The following is a 19,423-nucleotide window of genomic DNA, read 5'->3' on the forward strand; positions in this document are numbered from 1 at the left end:
TTGTCAACGAAGTTATTTTGTCTAACAAAAATATATGCAAAGTATATATGAGATAAAATATTAACCCTAGTAAGTATATATTTATATTTCCATTAACTAATAATAATCCTCAGGTGTATAGCTTGGTCATCTATTATATATATTTATTTCAACAAATTATTATTACTGAAATTAATGGAGGTACAGAAGCTGCAGACTAAAATCTATTAGTTCAAGTGACTAACATTTTTTGTAAAATACAATTTTATAAATAAATGAGAATCCATTAGATTGGAATTATATTAACTTCACGAAATTTTGGCAAACTTAAAAAAACGTGCACGTAAAATTCGCATCGATCAAAATAGCCTAATTTATGGGAATAAAACAAGTATATTGTAGATGTTCATTCCTAAATGGTGGCATTTTCCAAACTTTTAAGCTTGTAGCTATTTTCGAGCCTCCCACACACACACGGCAGACAGAGAATATTTTCCAAAATGGCTGACATTTCTATATATACGGGAAAATGTCTCTGAGTCTGTGGAAAAACAATAGAAAATGGCCTGGCAACGTTTTAATAGCATTTCACGCACGACTGAGATTCGCATGCCAACCCAGGGAGTCCATGGGGCCCACCTATGTGCATGGGAGGCAGGAGGAATCCGAGTCCTGGCCTCTGATTGGTCCAACCCGGCCAGGTGGCTCTGAAGCCCCAACTCCGGCCCCCAAGATGCCGCTTGCTACTGTTGCCATCCACCCTCGACCAATGTGACCGACGAGGACATTCCGGCACAGCCCGTCCGGATTCTCGGGCCTGCGCAGGATGCTATCCTTCGTCCGCAGAGCTTTTCACCACAATGCGAGTGCGAGTGGGATCGATGCTTCGATTATGCTGCGGAGGAGCATAATCCGGCGGCAGGACATCTATCTGGGCAGACAAGAAAGGCGAATGCCAGCCCCGTTAGTTTCACTTCGTGCGTTGTCTTGCTGAGGCCAAATCGCGAGCCTGGAGCTGCGGGTATAAACCTTTTCGAGAATATATATAGAAAAAAAACATCAATTAATACTGGAATATAGTTGATAATATCTGAATAATATTGTGCTAAACGAGAGCGTTTCAAAAAAGTGTTTAATTCCATTGGAATATTAGTAAAATATCACTTTTTGTCTCGATTTTGTCGCGTAATACCCTTGAAAAGAAAAAATTCCAGTCTATATACCACGCTCCTCCCACTTCCCCAAAGAACCATACCCACTCCCAAGCCTTATATATATATGTATATATACCAGATAGTCCTCGACTGAGATGGCTGCTTATGTATCCATTGGCGTCGCCTTCCAACCATCTCGCCACCTGTCCTCCAACGATCCTCGGCTGGGGTCCACATCGCGACTGGATGCCACCTAGCTGGCACACAGTCTTCAGACAGAGTTGGATTCGGATCGCCATCCAAGTCGTCGTCGTCGTCGTCCTGCCGCCGGTCTCGTGGTCAAACTCTGTCTGAATGTTGTCGTCCCACATTTTAAGTTTTTAATTGGTTTACCCAAAGTTTTTCACTTCCGTTTTTATATATTTTGCGGGGCGTGTGTTGTTCAGAAAATGTGAGATGGATCTTCCACAAGTCAATAAATTTAAATAAATATTAAAACTATATAATCAACGACTATAGAAATTTCTAGTGACTAATTTAAAATTACTAGATATTTCTATGACCCCCTTTGATTATTAATTCCAATATATTTCTGTTTCCCTACTTCCAGCGTATCGCGTAGTGTTTAATCAATCTATATAATCTGTTATCTGTGTACCTTATTTGTGATATCCTAACCAACAACAACAAAATTGTTCATAATAACGAATTTTGTTGCCTAACGAAACATAATTTAAGCCCAAAAATTAACGGAAACTCTGCTCAGTTTCAATTGAATCAACGATTACATAATCGCGCACATCGGAAAATATGGATTACGTAACTTTAGTGTGGCATGTAAGTAGGCGTAACGACCAAAGGTCAAAAGTACAACCCACGCTGAACTTTTTGGGAGGAAAAATGTCTAAATGGAAAATTCTTGGAATATGGAAATGTGTGGGAAGATTTTTTATGAAGAAAATTTCCACAGGGGATTTAAACTAATGCGAAAGAAACGACTAGAATTTTTAACAAAAAATGTATATTTATAACTATGAAACAACTTAAGCCAGTATTTAAAAAGTGATCTCCGTATTATGACAGAAACTTTTGGAATTATAAACTTCTAATGTCGAGTAAAGTTTTGTATAATTTAATAATTTTTTTATTTTTAATATGTTAACAGATTTGTGGTAAGGATTCCGCATTTATAATGGTTTCATGGGTTTAAAAGTATTAATTGATTACATTTTCCGTAAACAATATTATTGAAATTATTTAAATATATCCCAGGCAAACTTTTCACAAAAATGTAGAACGATTTTTTCCCATCAAAATTCCGTTTTAAGTACTTCAATTGAGTAAAATTAATAGCCTTTTTCATCTTAGAATTGAATGGTAAAAACATTTAACAAAGAACTTTACATATATTGCATTTTGTTCCAATTAAAATACAAGTTTTCATAAGAACCCCAACTTATTTTCCACCCACTCTTCGTTAACCCTTCAGATTAGGTCTTCGTTCCGACCAAAATAAGACTCAAATGTCATACACACACTAAATGAAGCATAAAAGGCAATCAAAATAGCCAACAAAGCCAGAAATATTTACAAAATGCTTTTCCCGACCCACAAAATCTCCCCCCGGACCCATCCCACCGCAGTCGTCATCCCCTCGAGGAAATTTATGAACATAAGCCGCTTACAAGAAATGTGCAAAATGATGAAATTGTACGGGGCTTTTGCTTATCAGCGACAGAACACAAATCGGTGGACACATTAATAACCCGTACAAATCTCTTTTGCAGGCACTGTAACTGGAAATGCAACAACTTCCCGGCCCAAAACCTAAATTATATGGCGGCCAAGTGAAAAGCCCCCGTTGAGTCGAAAATAGAGTCATCAAATTTTGTGCCGGCTTCACGGAAATTAAACGCCGACGCCGATTCGCCACGCTTATATACACGGCAATCCGCCGTGAAGTAGGCAACACAACACATTTATGCGCACAAGTGATAACAGCGGAACGAACAGGACAGCGAAGCAAAACACCACAGACGCTGACTCAGGCGGAGGATTCAGCGATCCGGAGACAGGAGCAGGGAGGAGTCAGGAGTAAGGACACAGGAGTAAGGGACAACAGCACCACAGCATCGCCATGAAGGGCTTGACGGCGTTTAAGGAGAAGGCGACGGGCGTGTTTGGCGGGTGAGTGTGCCAGGATAATCGAATCGAAGAGAGGATGATACTAATATTCATACACCAAGCGATAAAATGCGAGGCAGCAGGGTATAAGTTCCTAAAAACTTAACATTTTATATACAAAAGGAGATTTTTTGTCTTGGGTTATAAGGTTCTTATTATAAAATATCTTCCCTCAATACCAATTTATAATTGCATATATATAATATTGAAAATTAGATGATCCCAAAAAATTAGGATATAGAAATCATAAAACCTTTAATAACCTATGCCTAGACCAGGACTATGTTGTCAAAACTCATCACTTTTGCTGGCAAGTGTAGCGTGATGACGATGAGCATTAAACCCAGTATGAAATATGATTGCAATCAAATGGACTTTAGAGAGACAACGGATGGGGAAAAAAACGGGGAGAATTTAATTTAACGCAAGGCTGGTCGTTGTTCGTGGTTGGATGAACTTGACCATGCCGACCAGGATAATGCAGTAAATATGTATATTGATACGCACTTGCGACTAGCCGGCGTCGGGAAACTTCGGCACGTGTCGATCCCGGGGAAGTTGTGAAATTATTGGCATGCTTAACAAGTCATTAAAGGTGGGCCAGGACGAGGTCCTCCCAGAGCAGAGCCGGGCAGTTGCTGACTCCTGGTAACAATGGACGCGCTGGCATGCCGACGTAGCTCACCGATGTCTCTGGAATTCCAGGCACGTTGACAGCACGTGTCCTGGAGACTTCGACTCTGGCTTCCGGCACCTTATGCCGCCCTCGAGATCAATAAAGTTGTACTCGTAGTAAAGCATATTGGGCAAACACTCAATGAATGTGTGTGTACGCGTGGAAGCGGTATGCAATTTCATGGGGCACGCCACAGAGAGATCCCATCCACACACACACACACACACACACACACACACACCGATTTCTCAAGGACCTTGGGCGCAAATTAGAAATTGGAACAATAGGTGGCACATCGCTTTCATTAAGGAATGTGTTGCATGCCAACGGGAAAGAAGGGCTGCTGCAGTGGCACACGCAAATGAAATTGATTTTTACGAGCGGTTGCCAGGACCTGCGGCTGAAGTTCTCGAGTGGCACTTGGGCGCGAAGAAATTGAAATGCCTCCTCTTCGGGGGCGAAGCAGCTGAAGCAGTTCCTTTATCCTTGCCAGTGAAAATGAAATTAGAATTGTCATTGAAGACGCGGTCGTGTTGCTGACAAGGCGCTCCATTACCATTCCAACCCGCCTCAAGTGCCGCAGCATCTCAGTTGTTGGGGCAAATAAACTAATACATATAGTATTTGCCCCATTTACATTTTTATTTTTCTTTTTTTTTGGGGGCTATGTTAAAGTCAAAAGCGAATCCTGGGCATCCTTCGGCTTGTGGCGCCAGTTAGCCGTAATCTATGTGGCGACAACAAGTCTGCAACATTTTTACTGACAATCAAACCAAAAACTTTAGCGCCAAAGATAGTTGGCGAGACGTCAAAAAAAGAACTGGCTCTGTTCGAGGACCTTCCCTTCCTTAAACAGAGATTTTTTTGTTCCTTAGTAATAGGTGACTAGGAGATACTCTAAGAAAGGATATTAAATAGGTGTCTAAGAGTAGGCTGAAAAATATATACCTTTACTAATCAAATTCAAGTCTTAAATGCTAACTTATTAATTATTATTAGGCATCATAGATTTCTTCTATAACAGTCCTTAGATTTTCCACAAAATACCTTAAATGTCAAGGCCTTAAAATATTTCTTAGAAATGGTAATCGAAATGTCTTTTGGCTCATAGCAAACCTAATGACGGACATTACGCAAACCTCTGCCCTTCGAAGGGCAAATAAAAATTGCCGCATAAAATTGGCGTCAGCCTTAAAGTCGGTCAAGGCAGGAGACGATGTGCGAAGGACGCAAGGAGATCCTTATACCAGAGTTCTTCTCCTTCGCCGTTATTGTTCCAGGGGCTCCTGCGTGACCAGACAAGGGTAGCTTTGGCGGCAGACAGTTGAGTTATGTGACAGGCGGCGACTTTGACTTCGACGACAAAGTTATCCACTGTAGTGGCTTGTTTTCGGCTGGTGGCTGCTCCTTATTAGTTTGTATTGCATACTTAGGGGGACTTTTGTCTGGATATTTATGAAGAAAAATGCCAACGAAGAGATGTGTCACTTATCCCGGGTTAATGGATAGCCCAGGAGTGGGAAGGGGTCACCATCCCCCTCCCGATATCAGCCAGAGCACACATCCATCAATCAGTCGACGACAAGGTCTTTTAACTGTGTTTAAACTGGGCGGCGGCACCTGTTTGCCTCGGAAATCAAATCTGGAAATGCGATTTAAGATTCTTACCTGCTCCAATCAACTCTAAATACCCCTGGCAATGCTATCAGCACTTAATAAAATTGAATTTTATATTCCCAGCCACAGGGACAGGCAAGTTCTGTGGCATTTCCTACCCTCAGCAGTACCGCAATTCCTTGGGGACCTTGGCTGGGAAAAACAACAACCACCTTGCATTCGTTTTTGGGGTGGTGGACTGGCAGCTGTTGCTGCTAACAAGCCGAAAATATTTGTGTTTTCACGCCCTCTCGTTGACCTGTTGATTTGACCTGCCACCGCTCTAATTGGCAGGAGTTATGTCCTTAGAGGCAATTGTTTTTGTATAAGAAATACTCAAGAAAATATAAGCTTTAACAAGGCAATCCCAAGGAATTCTATAAATAACAAGGAACTATATATCCAATGACATTATAGTAATATTTATTATATATTCTTCTCCTTCAGCCTGAAGCCCAACATGGAGAAGTTCGAGATATCGGAGAGATATCACGGCGGTCATGGCGGCTACGAGGAAATGGAGGGTGGCCAACGTGAAGGTCGCGGTCCGGGCGGTGGCCATGCCTATGACGACGACGACGACCGGCCGGACTCGCCCGCCTCCTTTGAGGAGATCGAGCGTCCACCGCTGCGCAAGATCGACAAGTACTGCAAGGCGGAGTGTCCTTGCATGCCGGCCCGCTACACCATTGCCACCATGGCCTGCGTGGGCTTCATGATCGCCTTTGGAATGCGTTGCAACATGTCCGCTGCCAAGCTCAAGGGGGAGCATAACGGGGTAAGTGGTTAATATAATAGTATATCTATAAAATTATAGACCCTCCCAGGGTCTCAGAAGCATGTAAGGCAGTGAAGAAGTCATTTCCGACCTTATAAAGCATTGATCAACATCAACAGGCAAATCTTACCAGCTATAACCGAAATGTGCAGTTACAAATATAGTTGATATGGATTGAAAAATAGTATAGCACTTTCAGTCAGAAGTTTAAAAGAAAGTGAAGGACTCATTTCCGAGCCTACAAATCATTATATGTATTTTTGATCAGCATCGATAGTCGAGTCGACTATCTATATTTTAAGGAAAATATATATTTTCCAATTTGTTCAATATTTTATTAGGCGTTACATCGTTAAAATTTTCAAAAAATGAACAAAAAATGTAATTTTTAAAGATTTAAAACTGAGTATACAGATTTATTAACCTAAGAAAAACAGAGGTGGGAAAGCTTTCCGAATTAAAATTAATGGTTTTTTGGCTTAGCTATCAGATTTTTAAATTTTGATTTGTTAAAAAAACGGCCATATTAATTAATATGATTTTATTCATTGTTCGAAAATTTTATGGGCTTTCTTGGTAGCGTATAAATTAAAGAAAATATCTTTACGAAAATAATTATATGGGCTTAAAGCTGGAAATATAGTTAGAGCTTTGTATATACTATGTGATATTTATTCTTCGATTGTCTTAAATGAAACTTAAAAGCAATACAACATCCTTATCTGTACATATTGCAATTTAATTTCATAGCAATTTAATTTAAATATAACTATAACTTGTTCCTTTAAATCCTCTGCACGTCTGTTAAGACCACTTTTTAAATTGATCAAATTGAGGACAATAAATGAGCAGAAATTCACATTATAGCACGGGGGGCCATCAAATTCGCCTCGTTTGGCGTGAAGCCAGCTCTCTTGTCAATTAGGGCGCGTGTGTGTGTGGGCATCACTCAAAAGTCACACAAGGACCACGCCCCCGCAGCACATAAAATAGAAAACCATTTGAAACTGAGAGCATTGTGTGTGTCATCCGCCTTGACGCTCGTTAATAAAGGCCTGCGGCACTGTTTAATGATTTGCTGAGCTCAACACTCACCCCTCTAATGACGTTTCCGGTTATATTTTCAGACGGTATTCATGAACTGGACTGTTGCCGTGGAGAGCCATGTGGACTCGTCCTTCTTCTGGGGCTACCTGGTGACGCAGATTCCCGGCGGCTTCATTGCCTCCAAGTTCCCGGCCAACAAGATCTTTGGCCTGTCCATCGTCAGCTCCGCCACGCTGCATCTCTTCGTTCCCTTCGCCATGACCCTGATGCACGGACATGTGGTGATTTGCGTTCGCGTCCTGCAAGGACTCTTCGAGGTATGTAACCAGAACGAACCAAACAAACCAAATTCGATTTTGCCACAGATCAAAGCCGAGGGATTACGGCTGCGTGATGTTGCAAAAAGAAAGGGAGGGTTAGTCTAGATTTTACTTTATGATAAAGCAAATATGTGAAATGGAAACATGTCCTAAGCCCTCAAAGGGTGGGGTTCTACAGAAGGCAAAGCAAAAAAATAACAAAAGCATTTATTTTAATGCGATTTCTTTGTGTTGTTTGGACTGGGAAGTTTGTCATTTTTCTTGGGGAAAACATGTATCGTAGCTGGAGGTTTCGTAGAGTGTCTTTTTTGAGCAAATATTAGAAAACACTTGAAATTTGAAAAGATTTTCGGAGTGATGAATAAGCTAGATAAATTCACATATGTTTTGTTTATAAAAAGTGTATGAGGAGATCAATTCCTATTTAAAGGTACACAGAAAAGAAGCTTCTTCTCTTATATTAATTTTATAAAAATTACAATTAATCGTTTACCCATATTGTTTATTAACCCATTTAAAACCTCCTCTATTTTCACAGGGCGTTACTTATCCTGCCTGTCACGGTATCTGGCGCTTCTGGGCTCCGCCAATGGAGCGCTCTCGCCTGGCCACCTTGGCCTTTTCCGGTTCCTACGCCGGCGTGGTGGTGGGTCTTCCGCTCTCCGGCCTCCTAGCGGATGCTGTGGGCTACCAGGCTCCCTTCTACGCGTACGGTGTGTTTGGCATTATATGGTACATGTTCTGGATATGGTTGTGCTTCGAGAATCCGCGCAAACATCCTGCGATCAGTATACCCGAGCTTAAGTATATCGAAAAGTCGCTGGGAGAGTCGGCTCATCCATCGATGCCGTCGCTATCGACAACTCCTTGGCGGGAGATGATGCGTTCGATGCCGGTCTATGCCATCATCGTGGCCAACTTCTGCCGTTCCTGGAACTTTTATCTCCTGGTGCTGTTCCAGTCCTCGTTCCTTAAGCACAAGTTCGGCTTCAAGGTGGAGGAGGCGGGCTTTGTGGGTTCGCTTCCACATTTGATCATGACCACGATAGTTCCCTTCGGTGGCATGCTGGCGGATCATCTGCGGAAGAACGGCATCCTGTCCACCACGAATGTGAGGAAGCTCTTCAATTGCGGCGGCTTTGGCATGGAGGGTCTGTTTTTCCTATTCGTGGCCCATTCCTCAACGGCGGTGAGTGTTTGGAGTTTGATCTCTGGGAAAGTTACTTAGGATTTTTGTGGGCTTCTATCTTTTACAGACGGGTGCCATGTTTGCCTTGACTTGTGGTGTGGCCTTCAGCGGCTTTGCCATTTCCGGTTATAATGTCAATCACTTGGACATTGCTCCTCGCTATGCCAGTATTTTGATGGGTCTGTCGAATGGCATTGGCACGCTGGCTGGTATCATAGTGCCCTATGCCCTTGATGGTCTCATTCAGGCTAATGTAAGTGGATAAAAATGTTACTTTTATATGTTTTAAATATAGTTTAAGATATAAAGAAATTCATAGTTAATCTAATATTTTCTTGTAGCCTACTGGCTGCTGGACCACAGTTTTCACCCTGGCCGCCTGTGTTCATCTCATTGGCTGCACTTTCTATGGTATCTTTGCCTCTGGCGAACTACAGCCTTGGGCAGAGCCACCGCCTGAAGAGCAGCAGGTGTGGGCGCCACCGGCTGGAGCTATCACCAACACGGATCCTAGTCAAGCGGGCATGTTGGGCAACTACATGAAGGAGACATCATTTGTAAGTGAAATAAGCTTTAAGTTACTTCTTAGAACATTATAAAATTATGATTTTATAATATATAAATGTTGAAATTTCTTAAATACCAATAATAATTCCAAAACGTAGGGTGCCCCCGAGTACACTGAACAAAGCCAGATGCAGCAATCGAATGCCATTAGCTACGGTGCCACTGGACATGTGGCCAATAATCCGTTTGCCATGGCTGGAGCCACTGCACCCATTGCCGAGGAGGATGCTCCGCCATCGTATGGGGATGTGTCCAATACGTATGGGTACACGCAGGATGTTACCTCGGGGGGCCAAATGCCGTCCTACGATCCGCAGGGATACCAGCAACAGCAGTAAAGGCATCACTCTGGTCACCCCTATATATAAATATCATAGCTTTTAGTTCTGGCTGGAAGTCGTTACAAGTTTATTGTTTTTTTCTTGGTGTGCTGTTAAAGTTTATTACCAATTCACTCTCTCTCCTTAATGAGTTTAATTCTGCAAGAGAAATCTTTGCAGAAAAGATTTAACTAAAGATATAGATATAAATGAAATAGATAGAGATTGTTGGCCCTGAGGTCTTGGTCTGAAAATGTGTTAGTTACCATTGAGAAACTCTTTACCGTTGCTAAATATATGTTTATATTAAAATTTATATTCAAATTAAAAGGAATCAAGACCTCAAGTCCGGCAATTACTCAGTCGGGGATGCCAAGACGTGGATCTTTAGAGTTCTCTAAAGCTTCTCGGCCTGGGAATTCCTGTCAATAGCCGACTAAATATTATAAATAAATGAATAATGAGTTTTCAGCGAAAGAAGTATGAGTTCCACATGCCACACTAACACAATGAAACTATGTACCTAACAGAGAAACTACATATGCAGAGACAGCAATACCGTTAGCCAATACCATTACCAAACAACCACAATGCCCACACAGACGCACTAAAGAGTAGCATAGTTTAGGGCGTCGCTTCCGCGAATTTCTATTTACAAGCTCCACAAATCAAAAACAAAAGAAATACAAGAAACCAAAATGCATAGCAATGGGTAAACACAAGAAAGGGAAATTACTGGAATATATATATTCGACATATTCAACACATGTGTATATCAAAAACCACACATAATCCAGACACGCACCACGTCTCAAAGAAAGTAATACTTATATTTAACTCAATATATATTAAAGGGTGTATGCAGAATTATATATAAAATATATATATAGCCAAAGATTGTTGTTAACTCTGCAGTTAGCCAGTGCCAGCTGCAAGTTTTATTACCGTTGATGATATTATCTTCTGTGTAAAGAATTATTGCATATAAGCACCAGAACATTTTAATCAAACCTAAGCAATTGTTGATGTTCGCCACGAATGATAACCATAAAAAAACAAGTACTAGCTAATCGAATATACATAATACCCAATTCCCGTTGATTATATATGTTAATAAAATATGTTTTGTTTGTCTCACCCAACTTCTCGAAAGCACCCCATTGTATATGGTAAGCTCTTGTGTTGGAAGGACATGAGCAAGGCATGATGTAGGTACTAAAAATCATAACACTTAAGTAGATAGTGGTAGGCGCATATAACCTCAAACTTGGTCTTCATATGCTCACTACTTAATAGGCAGTAAATAATACTTATAAATTATACAAAGTGGTTTCAGTTTTTTTGGGATTTTAAAGTCAGGAACTTTTGCATGTATTCTGGATAAATTCCTTTTTGTTCTTTCTGATAACTTCTACTGGCTTTAATTTTGAAAATTACTTCATAACCATGTATAATAATAAATATTAGGCTTTAGTTTGAGTTTCATTTCAATAAAAGGTTATACTTATTTTAAACTTTTAAAACCTTTCAATGTTATTTAATTTGTTCCTTTCGTGAAACTCAAATAAAAGCTATATAATTTAATATATTATATATTATATTAGCACTCTTTAAATCTCTCTAAATGATTAAATTTATAAACAGTATTCAGTAGATTGTAAATAAATTCAGTAACCATTATTTTACATTTAAAACTATATAATTTAATTAGTTTTTTATGTATGTTTTGAATATTGCACCAAACCTTGATTCGAGCGCACCAATTTAACATTTAAATGCACAATTAGCACTTATTTAATTACTTTAATTATTGCACAATTATATTATTTATTTTAATTTTTTATATTATTATTTTAAACAAATTCAATTACTGTCACTAAACACGCACTTAGACGCACTTACTTTCATTACTTCTAATCGTGTGTATATTATCGCAAGGTATTAAACTATATTAACGTATATAATTATAGATAACTATTTAATGGTAATATAAATTATTCACAAATAAATCACTATGTATTAAAAGTGTGAAAATTTTCTAACTAAAAGAGTCAATTCTTATACCGTAATTTGTACAGCGCAGCGAATAAATACTTACGCATATAATCTACTAGCTACTTTAAATAAATAAATGAATAGCAAATAATTATTACAATTTTAAATGTTATTTTCTGCGGGAATGCATATTCCAAGCAGACTTAACAATTAACACTGCTTGTGAAAGCGACAATACTTAGATGGAATAAGCTTCTGAAAAGTTAATTAAAATGGTCTCGTACCTATTAGTTACATTTCTGTTTTATCAGTTTGATTTTAGGCGAAAGTTTTGAGCGAATAATGCCTTTTGCAGGCAATTCAAACAAAATGTTGGCCACTGGGGCGTATGTGTAATATTAGCATAGTAAAGAAAATACATTCTGTACATAAAATCATATTAGATACTGTTAAGCCATATTCGAAAAAGGAGTATGGTCTCTTTTTAACTCGAGATTCTTACAGGAGAGACGAACATCTACGAGACTCTCACCTGCCACGAACTCACCTTAATTAATTTTATTTTCTTTATTTGTTTTTTTGAGAGATACTCAAGCTCTCGGGGCTGTGTGGACAATAATGACATAGATATACATATGTTAACCAGAAAGCCACGGTTAAGTCTTTTGCTTGCTATTTACGCGACGCACTGTAAATAAGTACTTTTATGTATTTAGTAGCTGAATGCCATCATTAAATGCTTTTGTGAGTAATTTAAGTGTACATAATGCCAAATTTAACCAACTGCATAGCTAAAAACTATACACAAGCGCACCCATAATAATGTTAAACCATGAAAACGGGTTATATCTAGGGTATTTTAACGATTAGCCAAACATTAATGTTATGAGTGAACAAAAAAACCCTGAAATCCGATAGGCACTTTCATCCGGAAATATAGGCGCACAAGGTCATTATGCCGTAAACAGTATAAATCGCTAATAATATAACTCAAATAAATACTCAATCCGTAAGATAAAACCATTCTTCGACGAGCCGCAGAGATTGAACTGTATCCAATGGTTAAGTAAATCGAATTAGTAATTGTAACCAACAATCGAGTACTTGAACTGTGTATATATCTAGTGACAAAAATATTCTTTGTGTTTACTGAGAGTTCTGTATACAAAATATTAAACATTAAATCAAAATTAAATTAAATTAAATTAACTAACATAAAAACACACACGAATCGAGGTCCCTTTTTCTGGCAACACCCGCCCATGTTGTATTATTTGTATGGTAGTTAAACCAAATTAATTAAAATATACTTGTGTATGTCAGTGTATGCTCATTAAAGAAAAACCAAACAAATGTAACAATAAATATTCCAAAAAGTTTAACAAAAACCATTAAGGATCGGGCTACAGAAAATAACTATTCATTTTAACATACAGCTTGATAATATACATATATAATTGGCCACACATGTAATTTCCATTTGGTTAACCGATAATATGGAACTGAAACCCATTCACGAGGTCTGAAATATACGAAATACCATAATTACAGATCATAATTAAACAGAACAAAATTATACCTAAAGAAATGTATTTGGAATTCAATAAAACGAACATGTTAAAAAATATGCCAAAATATCGAATGCGTTTCGTTTTTTATTTCATACAATTTTCAGCCTACAACTTAATGATTAGATCTTTTTTTACGAGTAATTTGTACAAGTCCCGGAACTACAATGGCGGCAGTTAGAACTAGCAACAAAAAATATGAAATAAATAGGTATCAAATAATCGGTTTACACAATTAGGAAACAAAGCTAAAATCACATGAGTGCTACGGTGTAAAAGATGCAGAAATGCAGGCGGTCAACCAAAGTGATTCAAAATAAATTGAAATTAAATCAGAGAAGTAGTCTGAACCTTTGGGAAACCCACCTGCACTAATGAACAGAAGCGATCTAATGGTTTATAGAGCTCGACATTATCTCCGCACTCCCTGGTACTCCCCATTGGAGCGCCCCTTGCCCGGAAAGCCACGAGCAAAGGGCGCCTTGGCATTGGTGGTCACATAGTAGTTCCCTCGAGCTCTGTCAGTGAAGTAAAAAAAAATTAATATAAGAAATCTTAATTTTTTTATAATTCGACCCCTACTTACTTGTGGGAACAGTGCTCCCCCATTAGCACATACTCCGAGTCCTTGGGCTCACACCATCCTATCAGATAGGTAAACAAGTTGGGGCAAGGACCCGCATAGAAGCCCCGTGTCGTGGTTATGGACTCAATAAAGTAAGGTGTGACCTTTGTGTGATCACAGGCCAAAGTCTCTGGGGGTTAATACTTATTTAATTTCATGTTTTCCAAGAAAATCTCCTCTAAAACTCACGAAATAAGGTCGCTGATCCCACACAGGCGGGCTGTCTGGTGCCACCGTTGACATAGAAATCCGCATGTCCACTGGAGTGCCACTGCCCCAAGATCCCGGCACCGGTATGCATCACGTCCACAAAGTGGGCATCGGTGGTATCCAAATCCCGAGAGTTATTTGCTCCCGCATAGAAGAATATCGTTGGATCCAATGCTGTGATCCTGCCCAGCTTACCCTCCTCAGGCTTCAGATAGTTGGCCACCAATCCGGCAATATGGGCACCCACACTGTAGCCAATAAAATGCAGATCATCCGGTTGGACGCCACGAGGATGCCTGGCTAGATACTTCACCAACTGAGAGATGCACAAACTACCGAACCTTGGAGCCCAGTCCATCTGGCTAAGACACGGCTCCTTAACCGCATCGGCATAGTCCACAATAATAATGTTGTACTCTCCGACACTAAAATAAGCCTCTCTTAGATCCGGGCTGGGACTCAGAGTTCTGCCGCCACCAAAGCCATGGATTATGATCTTGGTGGGATGCCGCGGATTAAAGTGCGTATAGTACAGAGCATTAGCATCCAGGACATCTATGAATTCCGGTTGTTCCTGGGTGCGCCGGGTGTACAGGTAGAACTGGATCTTCGGGTGCGGACACCGGTACGGTTTCTGCAGACAAGATTCCGTCACATAGACTTGTGTCTGGTTTTGGCCAGCCGCCACCGCTGCGGCCACAACTCCCGCATTTTGGCCAGCTGTGAGAAGGTGCACAAGAAAAAATGTTGTAAGGTAAATATTATACACAATAAATTAGAAATATAATTACATTTCAAATTCAAATTATTATATGTATATTATATCTCATAACTTCGTAGTTTGTCATTATTAAAGACCAACATAATACTTTTTACCATGGTTAATGAATAAAATACTGATATGAGTCTATCTCTGAAGTTTGATCTTAACAAATAAAGAATTAGTTTAAAGATCTTATTAAGCCTTGCTTAATTTTTTTGTGTAGGAGATTCGGATATGAGATTCGGTGTTTAAGACATGCCACTCGAGTTGACAAACTAGTTTCGCTCTCTGATATTACATTTAATTGCATAAGCCGTTGGCAGCGACATTGAATGCCTGCAATTTGGCATGCTGCATATGTCATGCGATTGCTGTTGCTGTTGCAGTTGCAGTTGCAAGATGTGTGGCTGCGGTTGTTGCAGCACCAACATTTGCCCCTGCAGAAAGTAAAAGTAGCGCCAAAAACGGAAGTGACGCTCTTTGTTTGTTGCTTGCTGGCTTTTTTATATACTCTTTTTTTTATCTTTTTGACAAAACGTGCTGCTCATGATATAACTGGAGCTGGCAACTGGATGCGGAATGAGTATGCGTAATTTATTCGCTGATTCACGAGGAAAACCCATTTGAGATCGGCTTATCCGACACTTGAAGCTCGTTGGCTGGGAACAGATGTGCATCGAGTGGTTCGCATTTGTGAGGAGCTTGTTTTTCATAGGCGGTTCTGCCGGTTAAGATATTTGTTTTGTTATTTTTTAAATTATAATGCAAGTTAGTACAAAAATTTGAAAAATGAGAGTCATTATTTATATAGTCTTCTTAAATCTTCTTTAAATAATGTACATTTAGTATACTCAATGATCTTGTATCATAATGTAATCTTTGTTTATTACTTCAGATAAATAAGATTTTACCGGTTTACTTATAGATTTCTTAAATATTGGTTACAGATTCTCCTTATTTGTTTTTTAAATCGTTTAATTCAAACATTACTTTAAATAACTTGATGTAACAAGCAAACAAAAAACATCGTATTTTTTAATAGAATTAAATATTTTTATACAAACTTCTAATTGAATTTTCATGACTTCAAGCCAAGTTTACTAACTAGTTCCAATTATTAAGTTACTATTTTGTCACTGGCAGCAACGTTAGCTCACCGCATGCGTAAGAAGCCCCACGGAATGCGCTTTGCATCCAAATTGGCAAATTAAAAATCTAACCAAAAGCCAAGAGAATCGGCCTTCAGCCTGGCTCAGCTGGTGGCGCCAAATGCCAACTACCAACGTACTACCAATTACCAACCACAAAGTGGCCCACTTGCCATCGCACTCGAACTCGTACTCGAACTTTGGGCGATAACCGCAATGCCGGAGTCATGCAACCGGTATGGGAAAACTGTTGCAGATGCAGACTCTTGTCGGTTGGTTGGTCACGGGAAATATTCGCAGATACGGGTAGCTCTTGCCTTATAGGGCATACATATCTTCCATACTGACATACTACGATTACAGGCTGAGCTATGTTGTCATTCAGAAAATCGGTAGACCCAGCAGCAGCTGGATGAATTAATCATGCAACGGGCGTATTTTTACATCAGACAGCAAAGGCAGCAGGCCAACATAATGTACACTCCCCCACAAAATCAACGTTTAGTAACCGCTAACCACTCTTCAATTAGCAATGGTCATGCCTCAATTGTTTTGGGGTTTTTCTGTTTTCATTGGTTTTTCACAATCGCTTTATTTCTGTGTTATGTAAGCCGAAAAAAAGGTGAACTAAACCCCCTCCCTGCTCATTTTCTTTCGGGCATTACGCATGCCAATTAAATGCCTTTTCTCCGGTTTGTTTATACTTTTGTTTTTTTGGCGGGAAAATGGCATGGGGGAAATTGCATTTGCGGGGGAAAACTCTGTCCAACTAACACAAATCAGGCCCGAAACGGAAGCCGTCGAATGCGGAAGGAGAGAAACGAAATTAGACGTTGGCCACGACAAAGTAAAACCAAAATAAATACAAGATACTCATCGCCTGCTAAGTGAAAGATGATTTTGGGTTGGTTCGCTTTTTCTTCGCTTTTTGTTTTGGGTTTGTTTTCAGCTTGTTTATGGGTTTTTGTGTTTTTTGTTTATAGCCCCGAATTGTTTGTCATGAGTCATAGACATTGTTGTCTCTGGCTTATACACAGAGATTATTGGCCAATTGACTTCGAATCCAAATCGAAGTTGAGATTTGTGTCTTGATTTCAAGGCTTTTTCTTGTGTTTCAAACATGTTTAAAAAATTCTTATTAAATTGCTTAATATGTGCTTATTATATGATATGTTTTGGCCTCAAGTTCGTTTGGTTGTTGACCCAGTTTTGCGGCCATAATTGCAAAGGTTTCGCTGGGATCATTAACCTGCAAGCGTGATTAATTATAGCCCTCGCTTGAACCCTTAATTCTATATTCCAAAAGCCTTAAGCTGCGACCATGAACCTGTCCCTGGCCCTCCGAAACCGGGTGGGTCCGTGACACGCACACCGGCATCGCGCATACGCCCCATTAGCCGGCCCCAAAACGATGACACCTTCATCGGAAGCAGTAGTAACAATAATACAATGTCTGGTCGTAAATATCGCAAGAGCTGCGAAACAAACACACACCTGCGAAGAGTGTCAAGGTGCAGGGGCACATCCATAAATATGAGTATTAAAATAAGACCCGAATTATGAGCGATTCCAGAGTGCAGACAAAAAACCGAAACAAAATCAACTCAATTAATTAACGAGCCGCGAGAGATTACAAAAGTAGCGCCGTGACAAAGCAGTATATCTCTTTAGGTGTGTGTGGGATGGATGAGCCACTACTAACAATGAAGTCTTGTGTGTACTTGTAGGTGCAACACTCGACGAGAGATGCTCCCGGTTATATCTATTTATACGAGCATTATTGTTGACCAATAATATGAGGCAAGGTCACAATTGGATGACTGCGCGGAAGGGAAAAAGGCAAGCTGCTCGCTGGCTAAATTTATTGTGCAACTAGTTAAAACTGAAATTTATGCCGACGTCAATTTGAAATGTCAACAGAAACAGAAACATAAACAGCAACGACAACAACTGGCGCAACAATGACAGGGCCAAAAGAAAGGCAAGGCGGCTTTTGGCCAAAAAAAAATAAAATAAAGGTGCCAAACGGCAACCGCAGGGCGAAAGTAAAAGTTTAACTTAAATTTATCTCGCTTTAACATTGGACATTCCTTTTGCCCGCAGAGTTTCTTTTAGCACACGACATATACGAACCGGCAAATTCCAGGTTGGTCAGGGCAAGACTCCAGCAGAGCAGCTGCAGCCAAAAAGATGCACAACGCGGTCTCTTCACACACTCGAGCCACATATTATTACTATTTTTTAATCTTTTTGGTGGTTTTGCGAATACACGGTATTTTAAGTTTTAATTGAAATCGAAAGTGGTGTTATATAACCGGGCTATAACTCTTCTGTGCTGGCTAGGCTTTGGCTTTGGGTCAAGGCCTGCTCGTTGACCGGCGACGGTTTGTGGCTTAAAGTGCAAAACTCTTATTTTAAGCACCAGCTCGAGAGCTGGTCATTGGACTCGATTTCGATTTCAGTGCACAGCAAGACGACGACAAAGCTGGCGAGGCATAATTCCGGCTGCCTCAAATTGATTCGGTTTTATATATTTTACCACACTTCTTTTATATATCTTTTTTTTGCGGGACCGCGCGCGGTCTCTTGAGGAGATTCGATTTGGGCGGCTTTCTCCACCACGAACTCTGTGGACACGTGCGCTTGGATGGCGCTCTGGCGAGCAACTGGCGGCCGAGTTCGTTTCCGAAGTCTTTCGTTTTTTCGTACTCACCCAAAGCTTGTGCTTAGAGTAATTTCTGTTGAGAGTTGAAAGCTTTCTGTTTGTTTTGGTATTTTAATACCAAAATTGGATGAATAATAAAATTAATTTAGTAATTAGATAAACGAATTTATTTTATTTATTGTATGCTAATTTTTATTAGGGTAAATCAAAGTTTTTCTAATATCATAACTTAGCCAAAAATCCATTAATTTCAAGCTTATCTGTGCTAGTTTTTATTAGGCTTACAAATCTGCAAAGCTAAATTTTAAAATTAAAAATATTTATTAAAATATAATATAATATATAATATATAATATAATAATATAATATTATATTAATATATATATTATATTAAATTTATATTTTTATATCACTATTTGTTCAACAAATTAAAGTTAAAAAATCTTAATCGATTCAGCTGTTAGTTCTGATCAAGAATATATGTATATGGTTTATGGGGCCGGAAATGACTTCTTTCACAGTTAAGTTAAAATAATAATCTGCAAGGGTATATAAATTAAGCACTCAAAAATTCTTCTT

At 39.4% G+C, this 19,423-nt stretch overlaps 2 protein-coding genes across 6 annotated transcripts; one reads left to right on the top strand and one right to left on the bottom strand.

The window, feature by feature from the left end:
• The first annotated feature begins 886 nt into the window (after nt 1–886).
• On the top strand, nt 887–13,500 carry VGlut (Vesicular glutamate transporter). Of its 4 annotated transcripts, none has more exons than XM_086835028.1 (9): nt 887–1,000; nt 1,744–1,970; nt 2,921–3,320; nt 6,097–6,427; nt 7,555–7,791; nt 8,333–8,983; nt 9,051–9,236; nt 9,325–9,540; nt 9,649–13,500. In XM_086835028.1, the coding sequence occupies exons 3-9, from the start codon at nt 3,271–3,273 to the stop codon at nt 9,886–9,888; spliced, it is 1,911 nt and encodes a 636-aa protein (XP_086691154.1). In that variant the 5' UTR covers nt 887–1,000; nt 1,744–1,970; nt 2,921–3,270; the 3' UTR covers nt 9,889–13,500. The 4 variants fall into 4 exon arrangements, with proteins under 4 accessions (XP_086691154.1, XP_086691156.1, XP_086691157.1 ...); XM_086835030.1 differs by having other exon boundaries at nt 939–1,131; XM_086835031.1 differs by having other exon boundaries at nt 946–1,107.
• On the bottom strand, nt 13,491–18,850 carry LOC110184988 (phospholipase A1 member A). 2 transcript variants are annotated; one of them, XM_020953640.2, is made up of 4 exons: nt 18,313–18,850; nt 14,248–14,988; nt 14,020–14,188; nt 13,491–13,951 (listed from the first exon to the last, which is right to left on the bottom strand). In XM_020953640.2, the coding sequence occupies exons 1-4, from the start codon at nt 18,404–18,406 to the stop codon at nt 13,846–13,848; spliced, it is 1,110 nt and encodes a 369-aa protein (XP_020809299.2). In that variant the 5' UTR covers nt 18,407–18,850; the 3' UTR covers nt 13,491–13,845. The 2 variants fall into 2 exon arrangements, with proteins under 2 accessions (XP_020809299.2, XP_086691158.1); XM_086835032.1 differs by lacking the exon at nt 18,313–18,850 and adding an exon at nt 15,330–15,554.
• Nucleotides 18,851–19,423: the final 573 nt, after the last annotated feature.

The sequence above is a fragment of the Drosophila serrata genome, unplaced genomic scaffold (genome assembly GCF_035046125.1).
Source record: "Drosophila serrata isolate PLE 108 unplaced genomic scaffold, ASM3504612v1 contig_275, whole genome shotgun sequence".
Taxonomy (NCBI): Eukaryota; Metazoa; Arthropoda; class Insecta; order Diptera; family Drosophilidae; genus Drosophila; species Drosophila serrata.